This window comes from Clarias gariepinus, chromosome 7 (assembly GCF_024256425.1).
Source record: "Clarias gariepinus isolate MV-2021 ecotype Netherlands chromosome 7, CGAR_prim_01v2, whole genome shotgun sequence".
In the NCBI taxonomy this organism is placed as follows: Eukaryota; Metazoa; Chordata; class Actinopteri; order Siluriformes; family Clariidae; genus Clarias; species Clarias gariepinus.
The window spans coordinates 11,476,907-11,500,591 of record NC_071106.1 but is presented as its reverse complement, the minus strand read 5'-3'; the positions used below and the strand labels follow the sequence as shown (position 1 = coordinate 11,500,591).

The 23,685-nt window shown below is 39.6% G+C and overlaps 1 protein-coding gene across 1 annotated transcript in view; it reads left to right on the top strand.

Annotated features, from left to right (window-relative positions):
• Window positions 1–23,685, top strand: part of shank3a (SH3 and multiple ankyrin repeat domains 3a) — a 246,875-nt gene that overhangs the window by 118,744 nt on the left and 104,446 nt on the right. The window contains exons 8-11 of the mRNA XM_053500203.1: window positions 694–771; window positions 4,001–4,067; window positions 9,982–10,318; window positions 22,963–23,147. Coding sequence (XP_053356178.1) covers window positions 694–771; window positions 4,001–4,067; window positions 9,982–10,318; window positions 22,963–23,147 — 667 coding nt within the window. The remainder of the gene's footprint in view (window positions 1–693; window positions 772–4,000; window positions 4,068–9,981; window positions 10,319–22,962; window positions 23,148–23,685) is intronic.

The window sequence follows — 23,685 nt, the reverse complement described above, 5'->3', positions numbered from 1 at the left end:
TTAATTCAGACTGCTGAAATTACATATTGATTTTTTTAGAAAGACCCAATCAGAGAACAGCAAATCAACATCTACAGTATTTCATACATGACTAACACATGCTTATACACAAACACACACTGTTGCACTACAGACGACTGGTCATCAGGAAATCAAATGAAGGCATGCCCATTGGGAAAGCTTTGAAATCGGTCTTGATTTATGAGGTTGTGTGTATAAGAGAATGAGAGAGAGAGAGAGATGTTACCTTACAGTGTGTGTGTGTGTGGGGGGGAAAGATTGACTGAGAGACATACTGTAGCTGGCTGAATGATAGAGAGCGCATAATTTGTGTTTAAGCGCTCGCACTCAGACAGGCTCTTCAGGACTTTAGATGTAAGCGGCGTACTCATCTTCCACACTAACCATTACACTTACAGAAAGTAGGACACAATCCCCAGCAGACTCAGACTTACTTTAAACCCGTCTCGACTGCGTGTGTGTAAGACTGCGAATGTGTGTCAGATCCTGCCAGACGGCACGGAAAATTGTAAGGTTGTGTGTGGTCAGGGGTGTGTTCTTTCCTTCCTCTCCCTTTTTATTATTTTTTTTAATTCTCACTTTTCACCCAGCGCTGACATTAGTGCAGTGCCATGATATCACCTCTCTGTGTCTCTGTCTCTGTCTCACTCTGTCTCTCTGTCTCTTCTCTAGGATAGCTGTGCACGTGTTTTGCTGTTCAGAGGAGCGAATAAAGAGATAAAGAACTACAACAGCCAAACTGCCTTCCAGGTGAGAGCACAGGTCTCAGCGTTCACACAATCCACCCAGCCGTATTTAACCTTACACTTTCTCCTACACGCTGCTGATTTAACTACAACACGGTACTGTATATAGTCAGCTTTATCGCTATGAAGTAATGTATTGAGAATGGCATTTTTTAGTTGGTCTGTCTGAAGGAAGCAGTTAATAAGACAATTGATCTTTGATCTTTATTGTCTTACAAAAAAACTGAACTCCTCAGTATCATGTATAGCTTTTTTAATGGATCTAAACAATGACATCATATTCCCAACAATATCCTATTTGCACTCCATGTGTACGATGGACGATCCACCAGAATGTGTGTTTGTATTTGTGTTTGTTTAGATCTTGTTTATATTGCTCTCTCAAGATAAAGTTCATATTCAGTACACAGTACATTTTGTGTAGAAGCGTGATAATCATCAGATTATAGCAGGTCTCAGTATTAGTGAAATGCGACCTCAGACGAATAACAACATAGAAGTTTTTTAAAAACATGCAGACAATACTAAGTTACTCCTTACTGCTTCCACAGAATAAAGGGGGCAAGTTGCAGCCAGGTGCTACTAATCAGATTCCCTTGATTAATTGATCATCAGCAGGAGTGCAGACCACTATAGAAGCACTGTAAAAGCACTGTGTGCAAAGTGGTTAGCACTGTCGCCTTGCACCTCTAGGGTCCGGGTTCGATTCCCGGCCAGGCTCGATTCCCGTCTCTGTGTGCATGGAGTTTGCATGTTCTCCTCGTGCTTAGTGAGTTTCCTCCGGGTACTTCGGTTTCCTTCCACAGTCCAAAGACATGCAGATTAGGCTGATTGGCGTTCCCAAATTGCCCATGGTGTGTGAATAAGTGTGTGCCTTGCAATAGACTGGCACCCTGTCCAGGGTGTACCCTGCTTTATGCCTTAAGTCTCCTGGGATAGGCTCCAGGTCCCCGCGACCCTGAATACAGGATAAAGCGGTATAGAAGATGAGTAAGTGAGTAATAAAACCATTTTTAAATAACTTGAAGCTCAACTTTCTACACTGGTGGCACGGTGGTGTAATGGTTAGCACTGTTGCCTTGCACCTACAGGGTTTGAGTTTGCATGTTATACCCATGCTTGGTTGGTTTCCTCCGGGTACTTCGGTTTCCTCCCACAGTCCAAAGACATGCAGGTTAGGCTAATTAGCATTCCCAAATTGCCCATAGTGTGTGGATGAGTGTGTGCCTTGCAATAGACTGGCACCCTGTCCAGGGTGTACCCTGCTTTATGCCTTAAGTCTCCTGGAATAGACTCCAGGCCCCCTGCGACCTTGTATACGGGATAAAGGAAATAAGACAATGACTTTCTACAGTACAATTCACAAGTGGAAAGCATTCAAGATGGTCTGAGGTTGTATTTGCCTAATACTGAGACCTGCTATGATCAGATTTTTTAAATAGTTTTTCCACACACAACAACAACTTAAAGAAGGGGGTATCAGTTGAAAACGCCTATATGTAGTGTGTATAAGTCAAACTAGGACTTTTGTTTGTGCCGAATAACGGAACACAAATACTAGAGTAACATCTCCTTTTATTTCTGTATATAATCCCCTGCTACAATAATGCACTCATCCCAGCATTTTATTTGTGCTCCGATTCCATCAAGGTAGAAAGATTACTCAGTACATTTCTGTAAGGTGCGAGTGGTGCGGTGATCAGTATGAGGTGTGTTGTCCTGCAAAGTCAGAACGTCTTTTGTGATCAAACCAGGCCATTCTTTTCCTCTATTAAAGGAAAGCAAGTCCCTGGGAGGCCGTTGTTTCAGACATGGAGCATGCATTCTGATCACGGCTCCAGCGTGCTGAGAGAACTTTCTACCTTGATGGGGTCCAAGCACTAGTGAAATGCTACGATGAGTGCATTAGTGTATAGTAGCAAGGGATTATATGGAGAAATAAAGCTAGTTTGCACACTCATAATTGTGTTCTAAGCAATTAAAAGTCCTGGTTTGACTTGTACTTCCCTTATAATGACTTAAATAATAGCAAAAAGATGATTGAACATTAATTAATTGTACATTAAGTCAGATAGAGCTCAAGAGCTTACAATATGTAATAATGAACATCTCTGAAGTGAAGTCTTTCACCTTAACCTCATGCAATATTAGTCAACCTTCAGCATCCATTTAACAGCACCAATATTTAGGGTAGGAGTTTATTCTTTGGTTAATGTCAGGACAATTTGCTACCAGACAACTGGTCCTGTAAAATGCAGAAAATTGAGTAGGGAAAAAATGCTTGTTGAAGTGCACATCTGTAATAAAAATGTGATCAGGAGAAACATCACCGGGGAACAGGTTCTATTTCCCAAGACTTTGGTTTTTCCAGTTTCCCTCCACCTCCCTGTACAACCTCCCTGTAGGTGGATTTGATACGGTAAAGTGGATGTGTCTAGGTGAATTGCTCATTCCTGGGATAGACACAAGTGACGAATGCTCAGGATAAAACTGGAAATGAGTAAATGTTTAGATTATGTTGAAGATGCCCAGGTTGAGGAGACCTCCAGAATTCTGCAAACCGGCTGCATTTAATCATTGCCAGACTCCAAACAAAGTAAAATCTTAAGCTTAATATGCAGGAGATGATGGTTACCTTCCCTAAAAGTCCAGCACTGGCACTTGTGATGTGTAAAAAAAAAGATTTTAAAATCATGGAATCGTTTGTCACTCCGTGAACTGTATTTAGTGACGCTTCTTCCTACTTGAACTTTTGCTCCAATTAAGATTGGCAGAGATTTCCAGCACTGATCAAAGTTAACTTGATTAAAGAAAGGAAGAAAAGGCTAACACGGCGCCGCTGTACCCACGGAGCCATTAGACAGCTGCCAAACTCTGACGCTGCTGTGTTACCGGAGAAAAGCTAATCAGCCGGCATGTTTAGACAGAACAACAAGAGAAAGAGAACAAAGTAAGGGGAAGAGGGCAGAGATGAAGGCGAGGAGAAGCGAAGAGAGGGAGAATGTTAATTTGTCCCACTGATTTATTTATCGTTAATGTGACTTCATTACATCTCCGTAGCAACATTAAACTCCAGCTGTGTGTACAGTCATACTTCCTGACCCATGTTCTAATATGCAGCATTCTAATTAACAATCATTTCACATTAGTTCTGTATCATTGTGTAAGGTGGATGCTGCGCAACATTATTAAGAAGCGTGCTCGCGTGAACATGTCTCGTCCTCTTTCTTTAGGTGGCGATTATAGCTGGGAATTTTGACCTGGCGGAAATAATAAAAGTTCACAAAGCATCAGATGTTGGTGAGTAAACTGAAACCCATCAGAATCTGTTTTTGTTGTTGTTTATTTTGTAGATATGAAAATAATTCAATAATCATTTTGTATTTGTTGTCTCCTCACTATATAACTGTATTGAGCGGATATGTCAATAAATGTTTACATGCCATTAAATTAGCGATTTAAAGCTGTTCATGCTTATGTACTGTACATGGGGGCGTTTAAGTCGCAATGGCACAAAATCATGGAACCACTTTTATGAGAGTAAAATCTACCTTCATTTCTCTATATAATCCCCTGCTACACTAACGCTTGGATACCATCATGGTAAAAAGTTTTCTTAGTACACCGGAGCCTGCATCACGTCTGAAATGCTAGCCTCCCAGGAACTCCTTTTAAACCCAAACTGGAGGTGGAGGTCTGTGTGGGCGATGTGGTAATAACTCGCAGCCGAGTTCCTGTAATGTGCAAGTGGTGTGAACAACTGTACAGTTCCCATAGACAGATCCATCTGTTCTGCAAGCTGACAACAAGTTATATGTCGATTTTTAAGGATAAAGGACTCTAAGCCACCTTGGGTGGGATCATTATTCACAGACATACTGTAGGACCTTCTTTAAAACCTTTTAAACCATTCCAATGTTTTACTGCGGCTAAGAGTTTCACCACGTCTTCTATAAACGTCAATCGGTTTTACGTCTTCATTCAAAAGAAGTAGTTTCCTCACTGAAGCAATGCAGCTCTAAAAACCTTTCTCCAATACTACATAGTCCTGCATTTACTGTATACCCTACAATTGCACTTACTGAAAAAAAAGAAACAATGTGGAGCAAAAACGAAGCACTGGACATTTGACTTGCAGTTTAATATTTAATATTTAATATCTCCACTACATTCTCTTCCAAATCACACAACTCCAGGACACTACTAAGTGCCACGGTCTCACCTTTGCAAAAACAACATGATCCCAACATTCCTATAAAAAGCATAGAAATTATACATCTATACAATTTAATGATGCCTCAACAACATCATTATACTGTATGTGAGGTTTTACAAATGTGCTAGATATTAGGTTAAAAAAAAAAAAGAGTTCTGGAGAATTTCACTAAACCCAGTGTGTGACTGTGATTTTCCGATGAATAGGACATCATTCTAGCCACCAGTGCTGTAATTAAACGATCACATCATGGTGCAGCAGCAGCAGCCAAATTCAGGACTTGTATAGCGCATTCACTAAGTATGAGAGGCTGATCTTTAAAGACAACATGGCAAGCCTTACACGTCACCTTTCATAAGCTAAACGATATGGTTTCATCATTGAGATTGAATGTTGTTTCAATCCTTCAGCGTTTTTTACTCCATGACTCCAGCCCTAGACCTATTTCGCTCTCTCAATCTCTCATTTTCTTCCTTTTGTCTACATCTTTAGGAGAGAGAAAGAGTAAGAGAGAGAGAGAGAGAGAGAGAGAGAGAGAGAGAGTTTTCCGCGTGTTATTGGGTATTTGGCCTTTTCACAGAGAATGGATGGTGGTATAGAGGAAGATTTAAACCCATTTTACAGCAAGAGGCCTTGAGTATGTGTCTTCACCTGCCATGTGGCCTTGAAGGACATTACTGCAGAACTCAGATATCAGGAACAAATTGCTTTTTAGTACTTGCATTCTTTTTTTTCTTTTTATTAGGTAAATAACAATAACAATATAACAAGCTAATTATTAACTCAGGCCAAATCTACAGATTTTAAATCTGTAGATTGTTTTTACAGACTCATCAGGTTAACTTCTTAACCTAATGTTAATAAATACATGTTCTGTTGATTTAAAGTAACATACAATAACATTATTTGGTAAGAATAAGTGATTCCATGTGATCTACAATACACTGCAAAAAAAAGTTTTAAAAAAAATGAAAATATTGTGAAAGAGGATTAGGACCAGCATAAAAATGCATTTGATTTCCGACTTTAATCTCAGATTCCTGACTTTATCCCCCCCTAGAATTCTGACTTTTATCTCAGATCTCAGAATTCTGACTATTTTCTTAGACTTCTGACATTTTTCCTCTGATTTATGACTTTAATATCAGAAGGGTTTATCTGCGATTAAAGTCAGAATTTTTAGAAAAAGCTCAAATCCTTTTTTAAAAAGTCGCCCTAATCATCTTCCATAAAATATTGTGTCAACATTGGGTAATTTTTTCTCAATCAAGTCATTGATCTAACTTACTATTTGAATTCAGAAAACTAGTTGAGAAATGATCATCTAACTTACATTTTCTGCTTTAATTGAGTAATTTGGTTCAGATTACTATTCATTGTTAAAAACATTTTGGTCCAACAGAACAAGTATCTTTAGCGGGCACAGTTTGCCCACATCCAGTTGCACCAAAGACCGACTAGAGTTGCTCTAATCAACAGGAGAGTGCAAACTTCAAATGTCCTCCAAAAGTATTGCTGATCTTCTCAGCCAGGGCTCAAACTCACAACCTCCAGATGTATCTCACCTCTCTGGAGGCCATGCATGCAGTAGTTAGACTGATGGGCCAGTTCAGTCTAGAACAAAAGCAAACTTCAAATGTTTTGTCAGACAAAATAACTAACATGCAGCAGTAAGCTGTCTGATCAATTTCAGCATACATACTGACTCAAGTATGTAAGGACAGTGTTTATCTCATCATCTGTGGATCATGAGATCAAATCATATCTGGCCAGTGCTGTTATCAAAGCAGTTATCAAAAACCCTTAATTCTTGTTCTCTTTTACCAATCTGTTTTGGAATAACAATGTAAAGTTAATTAACCTAAACAAAATTATTAAAGTTGGCTGAGCTTAAGATGAGAAAATGCTGAACAAATTTCATTACATTGCCTTAATATTTTTTGAGCTTTCTCAACTTTTTTTTTTTTTTTAAGTATAAAGTCTAGCAAAGTCTAGCATACGAAAGCACAACCCGGTCTTTCTAAAAGCACTAGCCTATTAATTCATCAAAGAACTGACATGTTATTTAGATTCCTAGAATAAATGACGTTCTTTAACCAGAAGGGCCATTAAGGATATTTTGGTAATTGTAGGAAGGTCACTTAAGATAAAAAATATCTAAGAATGATTTAATTAGAAGTATTTTATTTCTACATTTTTTAAGAACCAAAGGAAGCATCAAGTTAAGGGAGTTAGTTAGTTTGAAGGTAATGGGTAAATTACTTTAAAAAAGTAATTAATTTCAATGATGAATGAGGAATTAAGGTTTTTTGGCATGAAGTAACAGTGTCTCGTCTCAACCATGTGGATTAAACTGTGGTGTAAACAGCTAATGTTAGGGAGGATTCAGGATTTTAAGGATTCTACTTAAATATATTTTTGCAATGGTTTATTAAATGGGCATAAAGTCACAGGAGTGTTTGCACATTTTTACATTTTGCATTTTTGTCCATTTCTGTTGCACTGCCTCTTTCTACTGTATTTATGAAGATTAATACTAATCACTGGCTATGACTACAGCTGCTGTCATGTCATTCTCGGCTTTAGAATAAACCCTAAAAGGAACAGCATGTTCGAAAAGAGAGTGACATTAAACTGATTTTTTTTTTTTTGGAAAGAGTTCAAAATGATTTATAGCCCCAAACCAAGGGGAGTGTTTGACCAGTCTGCACTCTGACTTTCAGAGTCAGTGAGTTTACAAGCACATACAATCCTCAGATGACAAGGATGCACATGATGAATTTTAGTCCTTTTGCTGACAAAAAGGGATGCACAAAACAGATTTATGCACCATTCACTGTGCATAATAAAAAACAAAAACAGTATAGCCAAAAGTTTCTGGACACCTGGCCATCATGCGTACACAGTATATACTATATGCTTTCTGAACATTCCCTTTTTGTAGAGTTCTTTTCTCTGTTACAATAAGCTCCACTCTTCCGGGAAAGCTTTCCAGTTGATTTTGCTGGGGATTCGTGCTCATTCAGCCACAAGAGTACATATTAGTGAGGTTAAACACTGTTGAACGAGAAGGTCGAGGGAGCAGTTAGTGTTTCAGTTCATCCCAAAGGTGTTCCGTCAGGTTGAGGTCAGGGATCTGTGCGAAATACTCAAGTACATTTCTTTTAAACTTGGTAAACCATTTGTTTACCTCACCTTCTGCTCAGGAGCATTGTCATGCTGGAGCATGGTTAGTGCTACTGTAATGCTACAGCATGCAAAAGACCTTTGGTATAGTTATGTGTCTATGGGTGCCTTTATACTATAAAAAACAGGCATGGATATGGGTACACTTGGCCCCTAAATTCTGGTACATTTGCGCAATCTGAACACTCAGTGCTGTCCCGCTGGGCTTGGATAAGACATATTTTTAAGTGGACTTGAACATGGTCTATCGTAACCAGACACAGTTTGTATCAAATATGAAACATTTTGTATCCAAACACGGAAGTTGGCTGCTGTTTAGAACACGATGTCATGACTGCAATCTGTCTCCTCCGACATAATAAACTAAACAGCCATAACTGATAAAGTAGGAAGGCAAGTGAGAGGGACACTGAGGATGAAAATCAATAATTAGTGGTGCTTGCGAAGCGAAGCACTACTATTGTTGTCTCTCAGGCCAATTTTTTTTTTTTTGTTTGTTTATTCTTCTTCTTTTTTTTCAGTACAAAAGTTTGATGCACAACTAGGCCTGTCTGGTTTGTCGTAGACCCATGAATGAGGGGTCAAATCGTGCAAATTATTCGGGAATAGGGTGGTATGACTCTTATAAAAAGGGTGGGGGTAAATTGCCCCTGAGGTGGGCAATTGTACCACCCTAAAAATGCCATAAATTTAATAATGAGAAAAATTCTTCGGAAACAGATTCTAGGAGATAAAGATCAAATTTATCACATTTTAAGAAGCTTGCAAGCTGTGTCAGAACATACCCCGCACAAGGGTATTAGTTTTACCCCCCGGTAATGCGCTACTAGTACCATATCGTTTGCCGTACATAAAAGAGCTGTCAAATTGTGCAGCTTATTCTGGATTGGGGTACTAAGACTGTTTTAAAGGATGGGCGGTAATGGGGAAATTAACATATAATGGTAACTTCTACAGGAACTTTGTAACTTCAACAAAGCATTTATCATGATGGTCATAAGCCACGCCCCCTAGCAATTTCATTAGCATAATGCTAATGTTGCTGGCGTTATGCTAACAATATTTGCATTTTGCTAGCATTATGCTAACTATATTAGCATTTCGCTAATAACATGATTAGCATGTTGCTATCATGATGCTAGTGAAATGAGCATGTTGCTAGCATGACTTTTTGCTGTCTAGAATGTTGCTAGCACTAAGTGCGTTAGCTATTGCTAACAACAGGGGTGAGGGGCTGGTACCCGAGCACCATAATTTTGAAAGCAGCTTAGCTTTGTGACCTATATAGACCTAAGACCTATATACTGTGTATGGACGTGATGTTCAGGTGTCCACAAACATTTGCCCAAATAGATGTGAAGTGGATGCCTGTTATGCCAGCTTACAGCACAGAACACATTAACATACCAGTCTGGTTATTAACATACCTACTGTAGGTATGGTTAAATGAATGATTATAACACAGCATACTAATTCTACTCATGATCTCGATTCATATTTAACATTTCCATTACCAGGCAGACACAACAGAAGTACATAGTCTGAGAGGAGAGCCTGAAATGAAAAGCTCATCTTCTTCAGCGAGCAGCATGAAATGTTTTATATGATGTTGTATTTCATATCAGCGCGCTGACCTGCAAATGATCTATGTGCATAATATGCTTTCTGCTTATCCCTCCATGTCTTGAAAAATGTGTTTTTCCACTTTAATGACTGTTATCTCTGCCTCTCTACAATGTCATATACTGTGCTCTGTTTGCTGATCCATTTTAAATGTGGTGTGTTTGTGTGTGTGTGTGTTCCTTTTTTCAGTGCCTTTCAGGGAAACGCCTTCCTACACAAACCGCCGGCGCGTGACAGTAGGAGGTGGAACTCTGACCTCATCACGCTCCCTACTTCGTTTCGCCTCCGAGAACAACCTGAACGGGGCCGAGACAGGTACTGCCCACTCTCCCGTGCCCTCTCTGCGCAGTCTGCCCCCTTTGGCACCCCCTGGAGGGGAGGCTGCGGCTGACGGTAGCCTCCAGAGCACCGGCAGCTCCCGTTCCTCTCATTCGCGCTCGCCTTCTCTGCACCGTGTCAGCGAGGAACCCGACCCAAACGTCCTGCGCAGACATCCCACATACACACACGGGCGCGGCCGCCTCAGGTGAGCATCTAACCCCCATATACTGGTTAAAAAGCAAACACATTTAAAAAAAAGCAGCAAAATATTTAAAAGTTTAAGACCATAGTTTTTTTTGTTGTGCTATTAGATTAATGCATTGTTTCCAGTTTTGTTATGAAAGTTAAAGACAATAAAAAGGGTAAAGAACATGTAACATTTACGCGTTTACCCCAAAGAAGAACATTTTAGTTCTATTAATATGCAAATTACTGTATAGAAATCCAAAATCCTACACCCATATTTCTAGGTGTCAGACGGCTTGCATTTGCATATTGAAACGTTATTGGCTCGTACATTTAGTGACACAATAACGCTGAATTGATGTTACATGTTGAAGATTTCCCTTTACATTCTGATCCTGTTTCGCATTATTCTTTTAATGCAAGGCCCCAAAAAGTGGTTGTTCCTATTGTTTAGTTTTCAAACTTTGATCAAATACAAAGATGCTACAGGCGCCACAATACTGTATGATGTGTGTATTGCTTCCTGTTTGTTATTGCATTCTAATACACATTGAAATGAGACAGGCCTGAACTGCATGGCATTGTGGGATAGACTCTTGAGTGAGCCATGTGTCGTAGCGAGTTATTGGATTTTGCTCCAATATTGTCCTCAGTCTCATGTTTGTATTTATTGCAGTAGAATTACAGTTAGGGAGACTGATGTGATTTCAGAGACGAGTGGGTATTGCAATTCATAAGTGTTTGTTATTTCGGCATGCGGGGAATGAAACGCTTTAATTTGAAACCCAAGCTTATTGTACTACATAGTGTGTAAACAAGTAGCGATATAGATTGTTTGGATTTAGCATGGTGCGAGGAGTCAGCCTCACTTTGACCACTATATATTTTTTAAGCCTTAACCCAACAGCCTGTTTTTTAGCTTTTGATTATTATTTTTTAATTGCTATTGTTGGTAAATTTGGAAGAATTTAACAGCCTCTTTCTTCCTCTCAGTCTCATGCGTACACGCCCACAATGAGGTCCTGAGGGGTGTGTTCGCTGTGTTCTGGCCTACTTGCCCATCTGTCAATGTGTACTGATATACTGTCCCCTTAGAATCATCACCACTGGCACTTGTTATCTGACCACAGATGGGTGTGTACTGTAGCTGTGTTTGTGTGTGTTAATAAATGTGATGCAGTTGCCTCTGCCCATGGGGTGAGTCCATTTGCAACAATATCATATCATCTCTCTAACTCTCTCTCTCTCTCTGGTTGTTTGCCTTGTGTCTCGCTGTGTCCACCTGTCTCTCCCCAAGGTAAGTGTGGGGACCAGGGGAGTGTGTAATTAATAGCATTGTCAGTCCCGCCCACCGCCCACTCACTTCCTGCTCAGGGTCAGGTGTGAGGTTATGGCACTCTCATTTTCTTTCCTAACATTACCAAACTTAAAGTTGCCGTGCATTATCTTACTAAATCACAACTGATTTACATTTACAGCTTCTACATACAGTTTTCATGACCTTTAAACAATGTATTCAAGCTTATGTGAATAGTGTTGGCATATCCGATTGCATTGGTAAAGAACTGTAAATGCTCTCTTTGCATTGAAATCTAAGAAGAGAGCAGGAGGAAAAATGACAGACTGCTGCTTTAAAGGTGCCACCAGCAATGTCTGTTCATGGTAATCACATGACCATGTGTTGTATAAGCCATAGTGCCTTTAGGTCATTGTGTGTTTTAAGTAGTTTTTCTTAAGAGGAAAAAAAATATATTTTGTTTTAATTATTCTATGTAATGTTTCATTTTGCCTCATTGAAGGAAAATAAAGAACTGAACAGCTACTTTGCATAAACACCACATAAATCCTTGTGTGTGCCGTAATAAGCTTTATATTAATGACTGGACACTTTCACAACTCAACAGAAAGCTTCAAAGAAAAATGCAAGTTGTCATTACAACACTGAGTGACATTTATGTAGGAGAATTAAAGCCAGGACAAAAAAGGGGGGAAAAATAACATGTTGAGGTCTGGCGTTTCCTCATATTCTGACATTTTTTCATTATGATTCTAACTTTCTTAGAGGTATGATTTTAATTTTAGAATTTTGACTTTTTCCCCCATATAATTCTAAATTGAATCTTAAAATTTAAACTTTTTTTTCCTGATAATTCTGACTTTAATATTAGAATTTAGATTTTATTTTTTTTCCCCCTGAGAGTTCTGACTGTCATCTAAGAATTCCGACTTTTTATCTCAGAATTCAAATTTTTTTCCCTCACTTTTTCCCTCTTAGAATTCTCACTTTTTTCCTCTCTGGATTCTGACTATCAGAATTCTTACTTGCCCTCATAATTCTGACTTTTTTTCCATTAGAATTCTAACTTATTTTTAGAATCTCAGAATTATGACACTTTTTTATTTCACTTTAATTTTAGAATTCTGGCTTTATTCTCAGAATTCCTACTTCTTTCTCAGAATAATGTCTTTTATCTTCAAAATTTGATATTTTTCTTAGAATTTAGTCAGAAATTAAAGTCAGAGTTTTAGTTTAAAGTTTAGTTCAGAATTATGGTTTAATTCTTTTATGGTGGCCCTAATCTACAGTGAGAATTCTGTCACTTTAACATTCATGTGTGTTTACCTCATGATTATAATTATTTTTTGACTAATGTGCACTAATACATACAAATGTCTACAAAAAAAATAACATTACAATATATAAAAGCTAAAGTTGTGAAATGATGCCAGTTGATCTCTGTGTACTTCACCACAAATAGCTAGTGGAGAAGATTGTTCTATTAGTCCATACCTGTTTTTCTGTCTCACGCGTACCATACATTCCATACTTTCTCAGTTCTATCCTTACTCCAATTTATTATTATTAATTTTTTTGCATTTCTTGGGTTTTGTTTTGTTTTTCTCTGCCTTTTTAATCTCGCTCTTTCTCTGGGGCCAATTTAAAAGATGCGCTTGCAGTGATCAAATTCACACGTAGTAAATAACAGCTGCATTCATCCTCCTAATTTACATATTTGCAACCCAGCTGCATTGAGTAAACTCACAAGTGCCTGTGGGTCAGTGGAAAACAATAACAAATCCAAATGGAATATTGGCTTGCGGTATTATACTAATGCTGCGGTCGAATGTTTTAAGCAAATCATTTTAGAGTGTTGATAAATTCTGCTGTAATTAGTTAAGCATTTAGAAATAGAGTTGATATCAATACAGCTTGTAATAACTGCAAAAGTTAATGACTGCACAGATAGCGAAGCTTGATTGTGATTTTTGATTTGTACGTAGAACTGTTAGCAGGATATGTCAGGGGGAAAAAATGCAAAAGTTTTGCAGTAAGTTAAAGTTCTGATTAGAAGTTTACATACACTCATCACTCACACTCAATGTGAAAGCCATGGCAATATTGAACCTGCAATGTATACAACATTTTATACAACACGCATCTTTTAACAGAAGAAAACACCAAGAATTGGACTTGGTTTCTAATATCAACACAGGTTAAAATTATAGCTACATACAGAGTCAAAAATTTACATTCAGTGTCTTTGAATATCCCTTAGCAAGGTTCAATAAATAAAGCAAAATAAAGTAAAATATATAATAAAGTAAGATAGCCATCAAAAAGATTTTGGCAAAATTCTGGTTGGATAATACAGTAGCAGAACTGTTAGCCCTGACTAACACAGACCTAACTTTTAAGTACAATCCACAAATTTTTGATTGGGTGAAGGTTCCAAAATCTTAACATTACCCTGCTTCATCCATTCCATTTACTTTGAAGCAAGTTTTAGGTCATTGCCCTGTTGGAATTAATTTCTGTCTAAATTTTAACCATCTATCTAAAGAGTTGATGAATGACTTCTCCAAACACATCTCTGGTCAAAACTTTCCTCCAGAAGTTCTTTTCAGTCCCCGTGGCCAGCTTTTAGATTGATTTTAGAGTAGTGGCTTCTTTCTTGAATGGGAGTCTTTCAGTCTATTTAGATGTAAAACTGGAAGGTAAGTGCCTTGGAGGTTCTCGGGTTGTTCCTGATCATCCAAAAGAATTCATTCTCAGTCATGGATGACTGTTTAGGTGAAACCTTGGTACCACCTTTTAAGAACAATTGCTTGAACTGATCTAGGAATCTACAGTTGTTTACAGATGGCTCCAAGACACATAACTGAGTTCTGTAAATCTAGACAACTCCTCAAAAATCCACTTTCTCAGATCTGCACTGAACTCATTGTACTGTAAGTTGGTCAATCAATCAATGAGTGCTGTCAAACAAACTATTTCTATGTTGGCACAGAGAATCTGCCAGTTGTAGTGCATCATGATCTAACAAGAAGTTGTGACATTTTGTGACAAATTAAAAGACATTTTGTGACTTCTTCAGTGGGTTTTATATATATGGGTTTCCTCTCACAGTCCATGTAGATTACGTTTATTGGCATTCCTAAATTGTGGAACTAAAAGGTGTGAATAAGTGTGTTTGTGCCCTGCGATGGATTGGCGCCCTGTCCAGGGTGTACCCCACCTCATGCTCTAAGTCTCCTGGGATAGGCTCCAGGCTGCTTGCGACCCGGAATACAGTAGGAGTGACTGAATGAGTAACTGATATCAGAAAACCCAAAACAAATTAAACCTTGTGTTTAAATTCTTGCTGTTTGCATTGGACTACGGCTCGGAAAGGCCCAGGTTCGAACCCCACGACCACCAAGTTGCCACTGTTGGGACCGTGAGCAAGGCCCTTAACCCTCAACTGCTCAGATGTATACTGAGATAAAAATGTAAGTCGCTCTGGATAAGGGAGTCTCCCAAATGTTTAAATGTAAATGTAAACTGCATGTTTGCTCATGGCTATACAATAAAGGCATTTTTAAATGATATATGATTATTTATATGATAACCGAGTTTCATTGGTAATGGTGATGTACTGTTTTTGTGCTCATGAGAAAAAGGTTTAATTCACAGTTATTTTTATCAGTAGTACTGTTTCTATATGATGTAATATAATAACCATGTCTTAAAAAATGCTCAGTGTAAATCGTATAAGCTGTCATATATATGTATATATTTCTATAATTTTTTGGGGTTGTCGTTTGGTTATATGAGAAATAATAAAAATTTTAAAACATTATTTTTGTTACTACTGGTTATACAGTAAGTGCAACTTCCAAGAGTTGAGAGGACACACATGTACCAAAACTCCATCTCTCATCATCAGAGCTTCTCTACTGAAGACTGAAGACATGCGAGTCACATCGAGGCCTTTCTTCATTTCTGCTGTTTCATTACACCACCAATTTATGAACTCTTCAGAAAGAGAGGGGGAATGGAGTGATTTATCGACGAAGAAAAGGAAATCCATTTTGTTTGTGCAGCCCAGGTAAATGAGGTGTCAGTCTGAAAGAGCAGCCGTTCAGTCTGGAACCTTCTGTGATGGATTCTACCCTCAGGATATCGCTGAGACGCAGGTCACTCCCTCTCCTCCATCAGCAGACGTGCACAGGCAGTGGGACGGAGGACGCACGGGCAGGACAATGCTCGTTGGCTCTCAAAGACTCTGAGGCCGCTTAGTAGGTCAATATGATCTTCGTCATCTTCAGTCCTGACTTGTGCATAATCGCTTTTAAAGGAAGACCCAGCATATATATTGTTGTATTATATATATATATATATATATATATATATATATATATATATATATATATATATATATATATAATATCACAGTATGGATGTTAAAGTTTTCTAGTAGGACTCCCTTTTAATCTCTCCCTCTCTATGAGTAACAAAATTATTATAAAATATTCTCTTTATCATTCAGAACAAAAGGTGGAAAAGGAGAGCAAGTGAGGTGGAGTGGGAGTGGTTTTATGATAATAGCAAATCTCCAAATTAGCTAGAAGGTTGGATTGACCCAAATACACATGCACGCACACACACACACACACACACAGATAAATGCAGAGTCAAATGCGAGACCTTGCAAAAAGACAGTGCACTCAATTAGCCTTTGTTGGGAGGAGCAGAAATAAAACACACAAAAGCGACTGACAGTAAGAGGGGAAGAGATGAAAGAATGGAGCGAATATCAGCTCCATTCCATCACACTCAGTAGCATATGGCTTTTTAGGGCTCTTATATTTAAAAAACTGCTTACTCTGAGCGCTTTGTTTTAGCAGCTCTTTCCATTACACAGGTGTCAAGTCAAGTGGGTTTTGTTGTATACACTAGAATGAAAAGTCACTTCTTCAGGTGCACAAGGATAAACAAATGGAAGATGCACGACAGCGCATGATGAGTGCAAAAATGTCTTTGTTTTCCAGAATTTGGCAGGACAGACCAGTGTTACTCACATGAAATTGTCTAAGAAACAAGTAACAATATCTCATCTCCATGTTTCTGATCTTTTGCATGCCACCATCTTAAACATAATAACCTTTACTAAAATGATCGATTGTAATACCATTGTTGTACAAGCACTTCTTTTTTAGCTTGGGGGGGGGGGGGGGGAATCACATTTTATATATGTCTGTTCATTTTAATCATATTAATGCAGTCTATTTAGTAGAGCTACTCAAGGTTGCTTTGCAGGAAAGTAGGAACGATAAAAATAAAAAGTTACACACTTTAATATTCCATTGGACTGCCTTTTATTTGATTACAGCCTTGGCATAGTTTCGATAAGCTTATGCAAAATCATAACATTTATTTCAGTCCAGAGTGGCATTAATTTCTCTCCAAGATCTGAAATTGATAATGGGAGAGACGGACTGAAGCTTAAAGTCTTGTCTAGTAGGCTACATCCCAAAAATTCTCAATGGAGTTGAGGTCTGGACTCTGTGGTGTCTCATGCTGATGCTGCCTGAATCACTCTCTCAATATGAGCCAGATGAATCCTGGGATTATGATCTTAAATTTTGCCATACCATCATTCAGTTTATTCAGGTCATCAGCTGACCTCATTTTTTTGGACACATACAGTAACAATGTCCCCAGATCATACTGTAATACTGCCCCTACAGGCTTGAACTGTATGGTACGCAGTAGACTTCTTACAGTGATGGCCCCTCACTGTAAAGCAGGGTAAATCTGGATTTAATAAACCACATGACCTTTTCTCAATGATCCACAGTCCGTTCTTTATGCTCCTCAGCAAACTGAAGCATTATGTTCTGATTAGCCTCACTGATATGTGGATTTCTTAAGGCTACACAGCTGTTTAGTCCCAATCCCTTGAGTTCTCTTTACATTGTGTTTGTGTGGACATGCTCTTATTTTCCCTATTAAACATAGCTGTGAGTTCTACTGTTGTTTTTGTACTATCTGATTTCATTAAGCCTATACGGAAGCATATATATAAAATAAACTGCATATATGGAATAAAACCTGAGATAGTTACATATACGCACTGAATAACGCATAGATAGTATGCGCGATCCCTTGCGTTATCTGCTAAGAGAAATGAGAATCGCAGGTTGGAAATGGCAGAAATCGGCATAACCGCTGCGCAGCTGTCAGCAATTTCACGTAAATAAGAGCAAAATAGCTTTATACTGGCTTTTACTGGTGCGATTTTGAAAATTTAAGCATACAGGGTGATTAAGCTCACAGAACTAAGAAAAGTCATGAAAGGAGGGTCCTGAAATTTTAGTTTTTTTACCCCCTTGCGGTCAAATGACCGCTGCTCGGCGCTTTTAGTGTTAAATGATCTCCATCACATCCATTCAAAATGTTTCTTCCTCTTTGATTCTTGTTCTTTTTCCAATTTAAGTTTCAGCAATCTCTTTAGTTGTTCTTTTTGCTTGATGCAAGACAATAATTTGACCCTTATGAAACAGGAGTAACATTGTTGCCATGATCACAGGATATGTCTTCTGACCTGTCTAGTTAAATCCAGAATTTTTTTATGTGGTTAAAGCCAGGAGAAACAGGGTAGCCACAAAAGTAGAAAAAAAAGCTGGGGTTCACCTGAACTCCTGCGTGTAACAGAAAAGCGGAGCTGTGGATGGCGAAAAACCATGAATGAAACAAAAGCCTTGTTGACCGTAAAGAGTTCTTCTGGAGATTAGTGCATCTGAGAGCTTTAGCAGAAGAGAAAAGGTGCTTCTCTCTCTCTCTCTCTCTCTCTCTCTCTCTCTCTCTCCCATGGATCAGCCGGTTCATCCATCTGCTCTTTCCAGCAGCTGTGACGAAGAAATGAAAACTTCTGACTCATTGTTGACAACAAAACGTGCCAAATTCAAGACTTTTGCCTTGAGTTTTTTTTTTTTCTACTAAAAATATTTTTATTTATTCCAGTTTCCAAAGCGTAACTGGTGTTCGTGAAAACCGAGCAGACAGTTCAGACAGATTGTAGACAACGAATCATGCCCAGGAGTGAACTCTTGTTCTACTATTCTTGTCGTCTTCTGTAGGCGTCGTGTTGGATTTCGGTTTCGTGCGTAAGAGACAGAAAGACAGACAGGACTGGGCTTAAAGCTGTAGGATAGATGAGAGACTATGGGGGATGAAGAGAGATTTGGAAGCTCATCCACTTGTAGCTAGATTGCTGGTGTTGTAGAGGAAAGCGCCAGAGCTCTGAGGCGCTTGAGAGGATGAATGAAAGTAAGTACGGTAACGTTTCTTTGGTTTAGTTATCATGGTTTATACTTTGATAAGAGGCATTAGGCATGGGATTTATAGGAAATCTTTCAGTAGGTGCACCTGCATGTGAAATGAAAGATGTGTGCTTTTTCAGTGTAAGCACTTGCACCTTGTTTAACATTACCCATATCCCAGGCTGCATCCGTGTTCAAATCAAATCTCAGATCATTTTTCAGATTCAAAAACAACTCTCGATTAGGGTTTGGATAGAACGCAATACTGTGTGTAAGGTTAACTTCTTATGAAAGAAACCCTGGGGCATTCATGCATGTGCCAAGCACAACAAACTGCTTCACAATAATTGAATAAAAACCATTTTCCAAAATACACTGCCTGGGTAAAAATATGTGCAACGTGATGGCCAGTTCAAGTGGGAAAATGATTCTTCATGCTCCCAGAACCACTCTCTTTTACAATTTAAATAATTAAATATGCCTTTAAAATTTCAGTGTATTCAGGTCGTCAGCTGACTCCATTTTACTGCCACATAACGTTGCTGAGCCTAGACCTGAGGTCCGTTCTTCGTACGTCGCCTGACACATCCAAGATAAACTGACACATCTGAGATGAGATCATCGTGCTAATATATGATCTGGCTAAGTTGGTTCTTCGAGCACACCTGTTGTTGATGATTATTATAGCTGGATTGAGTTGTCTAGGACTATTGTGCGTTCGTGCGTTGGTTTAAAAGGCGATATGCATGGACAGTAGAAATGCTGATCACAAGCCCTTTAAATGGTTGACGAAATAGAAAAAGAGCAGCTCAATTTTTTTTGTAACACGTCTTATGCGCTGAAATGCCCCCCTGCCATGGATTGCCCCCCCCTACATAATCGCTATCAAATATTATATTAGAACATAAATTCATAGGTTAATGGTTTACAAATTACATAAGACAATAAAATAAAATAAGCAATATGAAAATAAATATGTTGTATATGAACATTTTTCAAATACAACACGTATACTTTTATATTGTTTGTTATAATAAAATTAGTTTTGTTTATATAATTTATCATTATACAAATATTTATTTTTATTATATATAATTATTTATTTGCATATTCATGACAAGCTCCTGAAAAATAAATGTGTCACAAAATAAACATTATACAAGAATTTGTATTAATGGTCTTGACGGCTGTCTCGTGCCTAGGGTTTATTATAATAATAATATAATATTTATTAATAAACCTATGTATTGATCTTCCAATATAATATTTGATAGCGATTATGTATGCAAGATCTTTTTCTTTTCCCACGTGAGTCAGTCCGCGTCAGTCGTGCTCTTTAACCAATCAGATGTGACCTCGCCATTTCAACCAATCATAACCCGTCAGGAGCGCAGGCTAAATCCTGTTTACATGAAATGAACCTGTTCCCAAGCAGGTTCAAGCTTACGGATATGTTGCCATGAAGCGCATCGAAGAACGAACAATCCAAGATCAGGACAAATCCACAACAATTAAATCCAGCTAACTGAGTTAGCGACAGATGAAGAACCGACCCCTGACGACCTGAAGCAACCCCAGATCATAACACTGCCTCTAGAGGCTTGTACAGTGTTCCCTTCTAACCCTGACGCCCCCATTGCTCAGAAATCGGGTCAATTCGGGTGGATTTTTTTTCCCATTGTTTCTTAAGTCCAAACTAATCAATGCTTTTGATTAGTCTCATAAACAGGTGTTTTTTTTTTACATTTACATTTGAGCATTTGGCAGACACCCTTATATTTTCTCTCTTTTTTTTTTGCATCTCAAAGGCCCAACAGTGACAATTCAGTGGTACCTGGGTTGGTACCTGGGTTTGAACCTGGAACCGTCCAATCAGTAGTCCAAAGCCTACCAAAGTGGGTGCTTTACAAACAAATGCTCTTACTTTCACTATCAAACCTACTGTAGCTCTGATTTCTACTGTGGATTTTTATGATGCAACTTTCCCAAATGTTTAAACAAACATTGTCATTTTCTCCCAAGCACATTTCTTATGTGAAGGTGTCAGTTCAGTGTCAGTTTCCTTCCAGATTCTAACGTTGGAACCCAATTCCAGTCTTTTTGTTGTTTTCTTTGCTCGATGCAGTCCATTATTTTTTAAACCTTCTGCAACTTTTATCTTACTCTAGTTTTGGACATTTTCTTTAATAAGAATAGATGAGAATGTGCCCTTAGCATTGTGTATTATAAATTATGAAGCATTCAAAAATAAGTAAGATTAGATTTAGCTGAGACACACGAATAATGAAAAGGACTACGCAGCGCTGATTTGCTGACGCTGCGCCTGAGTCTCCATGTTACCTACTTACAACTAAAACTACTGTATATACAAAATAGAAAATAGTCTTGAGTCGGATGTCTACATGAAGTGCATGATGTGCATGTGGACAGGTGTGTGTGTGTGTGTGTCTGTGTATGTGAAATAGGACGTTACTGCAGAGTTAGGCGATGATTTTCAGTGCTGTTTATTATGGACTGGCACTTCACACTGATCGATATGGAATCAGAGCGAACCGTGACAACAAGGAGCACTCCCTCTGTGTGTGTGTCTCTCTCTCTCTCTCTCTCTCTCTCAGTGTCTTCAGTCCCTCTCTATCATTACGTCTTAAAAGCCCATCTTTCTGTGCTCTGCCTTGTCTCGTATCTCTTCTCTGTCCTTACTCATCCTCTTATGTTTTATGTGTTTCCTCTCTTCCTCTGCTCTTTCCTCTCTCTCTCTCTGGTTGCTGCATGTTTACAAGCTCCAGTCCGTCCGTTTCATGCATCCCTGCAGTAATTGGAAAGCCGTCACCAAGCTCACCATCCAGACTGGGCAGAGAGAGAGAGAGAGAGAAAGAGAGAATTTATCTTTATCTAGAGAGTCTTTTGATGGATTTTGCTGGTGAAGGAAAACATGAAATGAATCATATATATTGTACAGGAAGCCTGATGCAGGGGGAAAAAAGCCCATAAATGACTCAAATGAGGGCCGGGTGAAAGGTAAAGCACTGGATGCTGATAGATGGAGATAGAGTGGGGGGAAAAGGAAGAAAAAAGGCAAGCGTCACAGCTGAACACTGTGCTAGGGAGAAAAGAAGAGAATGGTGTTACATTAATAAGCACAGGTTATTCTTTCTGTGTTACTGTAAGTGGAGGGAAAAAAGATGTGTGCACGGGTGTGTGAGTGAGTGAGTGAGTGAGTGTGTATGATGAATGGGCAAGTGGGACGGCTCTGAGATGAATGAGACAGACGTAGAGCAGCGGCTACTCAGCCTGCAGCTGCATTAACATTCAGAACCTGTCTCTCCACGAGAACGAGGGACGGATGGAGAGAGAGAGGGTAAGCAGCTAGCAAGCTGTGGATGGAAGAAGAGAGATGGAGAGAAATAGCAGGAGAGGGGAGGGCAGGAAGTCTGAGAGAGAAAAAGAGAGAGAGAGAGAGAGAGGAGGGGCGTGTGTTGATTACAGCAGTGAGAGCTGTGTGTGTGTGTGTGTGTGTGTGTGTGTGTCCCCACTCTAATCAATCCAGACCCCCCTGGCACCAGCGCGTTGTCATTGCTGACGCTTGGCGTACGGGTTAGAATGTGCAGAGAGGGAGTGTGTGTGCGGGAGTGTGTGAGCCCAGGCACGGCGAGAGAGCGCAGCCGCGTCAGTGCGAGCGTGTGTGTGTGTGCGTGCGTGCCAGTGAGAGCCGTGGGGAGCGGACATGCCCAGCTCGCCCGAGCTCTCGGCGCGCCGCACGACAGGCAGCCGCTAACGGGCGTGAGGGAGAGAGAGAGGGAGGAGGAGGAGGAGGAGAGGGAGAAGGGAGGAGGAGGAGGAGGAGGAGGAGGAAAAGAGCGGGAGATCAGCGAGCTGCTTTTGCATGACGGCCTGGCCGGTCCAGGACTATTGAGAAGAGGACCTGCACACACCGAGCGTGTGTGTGCGCACGCACCTGTTTATGTGTGTGTGTAGCCACACACACCCGCTCGTACTTTACGGGACCATGTCAGTGACCACCGCGTTTGGCTACCAGCTGCCTGGCATCACCACGGTAACCTATGTTTTTGTTTACAGCCCTGGGACGGTGCAGCGGGACGTCAGCCCTCCGCCCGCCGGGCCCTCGCACACGCTCGCCGGCGCCCGCGGGCCCAAGCGGAAACTCTACAGCGCCGTGCCCGGGCGCACCTTCATCGTAGTGAAGCCCTACACACCCCAGGGAGAAGGAGAGATCCAGCTGAACCGTGGAGAAAGGGTCAAAGGTTAGTACCAGCCTCCTTGTTACACCTGTGAGCAGGTCAGGTGCAGGATGAGAGGTGCAGGGTGTTTAGTGCCGGAGGGTGTATATAGTGCGTGAGTGGATTGGGGCCGATTGATAGGAGGATCTGTTGTCAATATGGTTATTACATTTTGTTACAAAAGGCTTTGATGTTAGTGTGGGTATCATGGGATGACTGACGTGTGTTTCAGGGAAGAAAAAAAAAGATGCTTAGACCACCAGAAACTGCTCACTGCTGTTATTTTTAATTTATGATTGCTATTTTATTTTACTTCATAATTTTTTTATAAGGTTTACTTACCCTGACCTTGTTTTTTATTTATTTATTATTTTATTTTTAAGTTTAAAACTTATTCTTTGATATTTGTGTCATGAAGCAGACTAGGGGAACGCAGGTACAGTTAAAATATTTATTGATCAAGGTGTCTAAAAGCAAGTCAAACAAACCAGTAAGGATAATCCAAAGTCGAGAAAACAAGCAAGGGTCAGGCGATGTGCGTCACAGGGAGCGTATACTTCGC